This window comes from Microtus ochrogaster, chromosome 15, assembly GCF_000317375.1.
Source record: "Microtus ochrogaster isolate Prairie Vole_2 chromosome 15, MicOch1.0, whole genome shotgun sequence".
NCBI lineage: Eukaryota > Metazoa > Chordata > Mammalia > Rodentia > Cricetidae > Microtus > Microtus ochrogaster.
The window spans coordinates 43,619,608-43,625,549 of NC_022017.1; the positions used below are offsets into that span (position 1 = coordinate 43,619,608).

At 36.4% G+C, this 5,942-nt stretch overlaps 1 protein-coding gene across 1 annotated transcript in view; it reads left to right on the forward strand.

Annotated features, from left to right (window-relative positions):
• Atad2 (ATPase family, AAA domain containing 2) overlaps positions 1-4,925 on the forward strand; it is a 48,440-nt gene extending 43,515 nt beyond the window's left edge. Inside the window, exons 25-28 of the mRNA XM_005354581.2 lie at positions 482-850; positions 1,848-1,981; positions 2,517-2,645; positions 3,586-4,925. Coding sequence (XP_005354638.1) covers positions 482-850; positions 1,848-1,981; positions 2,517-2,645; positions 3,586-3,630 — 677 coding nt within the window. The 3' untranslated portion in view covers positions 3,631-4,925. The remainder of the gene's footprint in view (positions 1-481; positions 851-1,847; positions 1,982-2,516; positions 2,646-3,585) is intronic.
• Positions 4,926-5,942: the final 1,017 nt, after the last annotated feature.

Sequence of the window (5,942 nt, forward strand, 5' to 3'; positions counted from 1 at the left end):
GATCTCTGGGAGTTCGAGGCCAGCCTGGTCTACAAGAGCTAGTTCCAGGACAGGCACCAAAGCTACAGAGAAACCCTGTCTCGAAAAACCAAAATAAATAAATAAATAAATTAATTAATTAATTAATTAGCGTAAGCTGTTTTAACGCTTACCTTTCGATTATTTAGTGTATTTCACATATTGCTGCTCAGATGTTTGTTTTTTGTTTTGTTGAGACAGGGTTTCTGTGTATCCCTGGCTGCCCTGGAACTCACTCTGTGGACCAGACTGGCCTCTTCTGGGATTACAGGCGTGTACCGCTGACACCTTTCCATTTCTCAATCTTCTCACAGTGCTTCCCTGTTTCTGTATTTCAGCCAGGTGGAAGTACTATGGTTTCTTGACTTTACTTTTTCACCTTTTTTTCTCTTTAAACTCTTCCTTAAAACTAAGAAAATTGTTAGATATTCTTGATCTTTTTCTTTTGTTAAATTCCTTAAAGCTCAGCTGAAGAGGAAAATTCGTACTAAGTCAAAGTGGCACGTAGATAACAAAATAAAGCGAAGGAAACTTTCACAAGCAAAATACAATCAAATCAGGAGTGATACAGAGGAAAGTCAACATACAAGTGCAGAACACACTGAGCTTGGAAATACAGAAGAGTCTTCAATAGAGGAAAATGAGAAGCAAAATGCTTCTGAAAGCAACATAGACTTGAAAAATAACTCAAGTATCTCTAATATTGAGAATGAACTTGAAGAATCTAATCAAACTACAGAGTGTACAGAACTGAGAAAAGATAAAATTGATTGTAATGGAGATGCTTCTAGCTCCCAGATCATAGAGATTCCTGATGAAAATGAATCAAAAGGTAAGTCTCTCCTTAAATGGTAAATATACCTTTACTCAATTCCTAAACAAGTCACACCACTTCATTGTTTTTTGCATCTTTCAGAGCACAAATGTTAACTAAGTAGAAAAATAGCATTATTTTTACTTACACTTTCATCTAATAAACCAAACACGCATGTATACATATAATAAAAATAAAATCTCGGGGGCTGGAGAGATGGCTCAGTGGTTAAGAGCATTGCCTGCTCTTCCAAAGGTCCTGAGTTCAATTCCCAGCAACCACATGGTGGCTCACAACCATCTGTAAAGAGGTCTGGCGCCCTCTTCTGGCCTTCAGGCAAACACAGAATATTGTATACATAATAAATAAATAAATATTTAAAAAAAATAAAATCTCAAAAATGTTTAATTAATTGAGTGCAACCACAGTATTAGAGCAAACTACTGCACAGAAGAGAATGGAAGCCAACCACTAACCCATGTGGGGGGGGGGGGGGGGGTATGGGAAGAGGGAAGCAAAGATGCAGACTTTTTCCTCCAGCCATATACTACAAAAGGAATACTAAATGAGTCAAGTAAATGGGCAAAGACTTGAAAGGACTTTGATCAAATAAGAGATTATACCATCAGCACCCAGCTTAATATTAGCTTCTAGTAATCAGATCCTATTAATTGTTAAGAGAAAGTGATACCTTCCTACCAATTTCAAGGTACTTGTTACAGAATTTCCTAAATATTCAATTTGAGGAATTATTTCTGATATTGTTACGTTTCTGTTGGGGTTTGTTTGTTTGCTTTGAGACAAAGCTTAACTGAGTAGCTTCTACTGATCTAGAATTCATGTAGATCAGGAGGGATTACCACAACCAGCCAAATACTTCTTAAACCGTATGCTATTTTTTAATGCAAATGGCATGTCATAACTTAATTACATATTCTGTTATTAATCTAATTATTATTTGCCTTAGGCATTATGTTTGTGAGCCAAATAATAATTGTTTGATCTTTTACTCTAGAAATGTGTATTCTGCGAATGACTCGAGCTAGACGGTCTCAAGTAGAGCAGCAGCATCTCATCAGCGTAGAGAAGGCTCTGGCGATTCTCTCTCAGCCTACACCCTCACTTGTTGTGGACCATAAGCAGTTAAAAGTATGTTAAGCTGAAATAATGCTTTCACTAGGCATTTTTCTCTTCCTCGCACACTGAATTACAGACTAATAGTAAATTAACAGATTCCTTTTAGCTTCCTTGTCCTTCAGAAAAAGATCTTCTTACCTGGAGAATTGACTCAGAGGTTAAGAGCTCTTAAGGACCTAAGTTTAATCCCCAACACCTACATGATGGCTTTAAACTCAGTCCACTGGGATCCAGCCCCCTCTTCTCACTTTTGGGCAGCAGGCATGCACATAGCACGCCTTAAATTTAAATAGATTATTTAAAAAATGTCTGGAGATGTTTGTGTATATAATTGAAATTAGCCACTTACGCTATAGTTTGGGGATAATAAGAGTTACCCAGGGCCAAGACGGGTGCTACAGAATGAAGGAAATGTAAAAGAATCATTGCCAGAAACTGCCATGTCTCCACAGTGACTTAGTCTGCCTACATTCTGCCTTTATAATAGTCACTAAGCGAAAACTTACTGCAAGGAATTAATCTGACACACATGCTTGTTTTCTTTTAGAATCTTTTGAAGACTGTTGTTAAGAAAAGTCAGGAATATAATATATTCCAGCTGGAAAACTTGTATGCAGTAATCAGCCAGTGTATTTATGAGCATCGCAGGGACTATGACAAAACAGTTCTTGTTCAGGTAAACTTTTGACTTAAAACTGTTTTTTGTTTATTTTTAGACAGGGTCTCCTTATGTAGCATCAGTTGTCTGGAACTCATGTAGACCAGGCAGGCTTCAAACTCATAGACATCTAACTTCTACTTAGGCCTCCCTGGTGCTGGGATTCTGGTGTGGACCACCATGCCTGGCTAACTCAAAACATTTTATGCTCCTTTTGTCATATAATATCACCCTTAAAGATGACTGAAACCTTTAACTTATAAAAATTTAAAGACCGACCAAGGTGCAGTAACAATATCTGGGGTATAGGCAGAAGGATCAGAGTTTAAGGTTGTCTACTATATAGTATGTTCAAGGCCAGCTTGACTACAAAAATAACTGTCTCAAAACCAAAAAATACTAATTCAAAGACCATTCTTATATGAAGGATATGGATTCACAAACTCAATGTATCACAAATCTAGAACTTCATTAGGTTGTTTCTATAATAATTAGTGGCTCCATAGTATCGATAAAACTGAAAAATATTTTTTATGTTTTAGTAGATATATAGCTTCTTTTAAAATAGCATTTTCTCCCTAAGTGTTTAAGGCAGGTATGGTGGTGTACATCTCTAATTCCAGATTTGGGCAGCTGAAGCACAGGTATCAAGTTTAGTTAGTAAGACCTCTTCTCAAGAATAAGCAAAGGTAGCCCACTTGTCTTTACTTGATCTTTATGGAAGGGATAGGAATATTAATTTTGAAAAATACATATTAAAGGCTACTTAGGTTGCCAGTATAGCCACCTAGTATATGGGGAAGATGTGTGGAATATTTATTTAGTATACTAAGATATGTGCATGCTATGTATATAATACTATTGTTTAAATCATATATAAGTGTACCAATAACTTACCAGGAATTTACATGAATGAAGTATTGAAACTTAACTATTTTTTTTCCTTCCTTTTACATAGAAAATGGAGCAAGCGGTAGAAAACTTCAATTGTTCCAGATCATGATGTCATTGCATCAAGTATTTTTATATTCAATTCCTGTTTGTCTTTGGACATAACTGATGCAAGATAAAATTAAATCTTGTATCTTCAAAAAAAGATTAAAATAGTAAAAGTATTTTAAATTTCCTGATATTTATGTACATGTGGTAAGATAACTGATAAGTGTGGATTTTTATTTGAGCAAAACACTGTAACAATAGTAATAGTTCTAGTTTGTCCAGATCTTAAAGCTATTTTGGTAATATTTTGTGGCATTTAATAAAAATTTAGCAGCATTGGATTTGTTGTTGTTAGCAAAGCACTTTTAATTTGACCCTTCCTAGTAGGTTATTGTATTAGACTAGAGTTGTATTTGTTGTATTTTTGCCATCTCTTTGTCTTTGTTTTCCTCTAATACCTTTCTCCGTCTGCCAAAATTAAAGTTGTGATTTGTAAGGGCCTCAAATACAATTCTGTACTTAATATAAAAATTAATGTTTTTGGGTAAACATTTTTATAGTTCTAATTTGAGCTAATAAAGGTTTAAAAATGTATTGTTTACTTTGTAATTATATATACAACAAATGACAAGTGACTAGTTTTATATTTGACAATTGTTTATCTTTCTACTGTTGTGTTTAGGTTATATTCTATAAATTTTTTTATATGCATATATAACTATAAATATGAATTTTGTGTTACTGATACCAAAAATACATTTCTTTCTTAAAGTTGAAGCCATTTGCTTCTATACAGTGTTCAGTGGGACATTAAGGCCTTTGCTTACAGAGCAGCATCTGTTGGAAAGTGTGCTTGAGAGGAATAGAAGTGATAGCTAAAGTGAGAGGCTGTGGTTTGTTGATGCTATAATGGTAAGGATGGAACCCCAGACCCAGTGTACACTGAGCACATACCTAGCTCAAGAGTTTAGATTTTAGTATAGTTTTATTATGTGGATGTTTAAAAGATTTCTAAGATTCAGTAATTTGAATATTTTAATTAGTAGATGCTGCCTTATATACCTATTAAAAATGCCAAACACTGATAACATTTGAACATGTGCATATTACTAAATATTGTACAAATTGAGTGTGATTGAATACATCTGTGATCTCAGCCCTGGAGGCAGAGACGGGAAGATCATTCATTAGCTACACAGTAAGTTTGAGGCCAGCCTGGCTACTTGAGACTATCTCAAAAAAAACAAAAATAAATAAACAAAGGGATTATACATAATAGTTTTTGCTGATGTTTATTATAATTTATTTCAAATGTATCCTTTTATTGTGTATCATTTATAATAAATTTTAAAGTTAAAAGCTTAGCTTGTTTCTAGTTCTTACTCTAGAAGAGCATTGTGAGTGTATACTCATCATAACACACATGTGGAGGCCAGAGGACAGCGTGGGGAGTCCCCCACCTTCACACTAATTCTAGGATCAAATCTGGATTATTAGGCTTTATGGTAGGTGCCTTTATATACTGGGCCATCTTGCTGCCCCTTAAACAGCAAAGCCTCCTGAGTGCTGGGATTAAAGGCATGTGCCGCCACCGCCCAGCGAAAGGCCCATTTTTGAGAAGGTGGTTGGAAAACCCAAAATGTAGTGTAAGAGATGCGGGGCTCCTCCAAGTCATTGGCAGTTCTTAAAATAGTTATCATGAATGTGACTCAACAAAACTGAGTCATCAGGCTTGGTGAGTCTCTGTTGTCATTTGAAAGCCCTGTGTACCTCAGGGCCCAGCTGGTAGAGTATGTGCTTAGCATAAATGGAGTCCTGGGTTCAATCCCTAGCGTTGTATGCGCCTGGCACAGTGGCACACACCTGTAATTCCAGCTCTTGGGAAGTAATAAGGGCATTAGAATTTCAAGGTCATCTTCTGAGTCCTGAGGTCAGCTGGGGATACTTGAGACCCTGTCTCAGTCAATCAATAGCTCCCCCCACCCAAAAATGCCCATGTTCACTTAACCTCAGTGGAGAGGCCAGTGTTGTGTAATTTAGTCTGTTCTGTGTAAAACTCAGATTATAAGAAAGTGTGAGCCCAGAAGTCAACCCCGGGTTTTCTGTCACGGAAAACAAAGCCACAATTCACCAACACCATCTCTAACGTGCATCTGGGTCACCTCTGTAATACAGAGAAGTCTCACCTCATCTGTGGTCTACAGCCCATCTATTGATCCTCACAAAATCCCCACAAGGATTAGAGGTGGGTTCTAATACCATTTTCACTTTACAAATAAGAAAACAGGCTTAGCTTAAGTCATTGGGCATTGTCACACAAAAGAGGAAGAAGCAGGACTTAAACCTAAACCTAGGCCTGTGTGACTTGAAACCCCC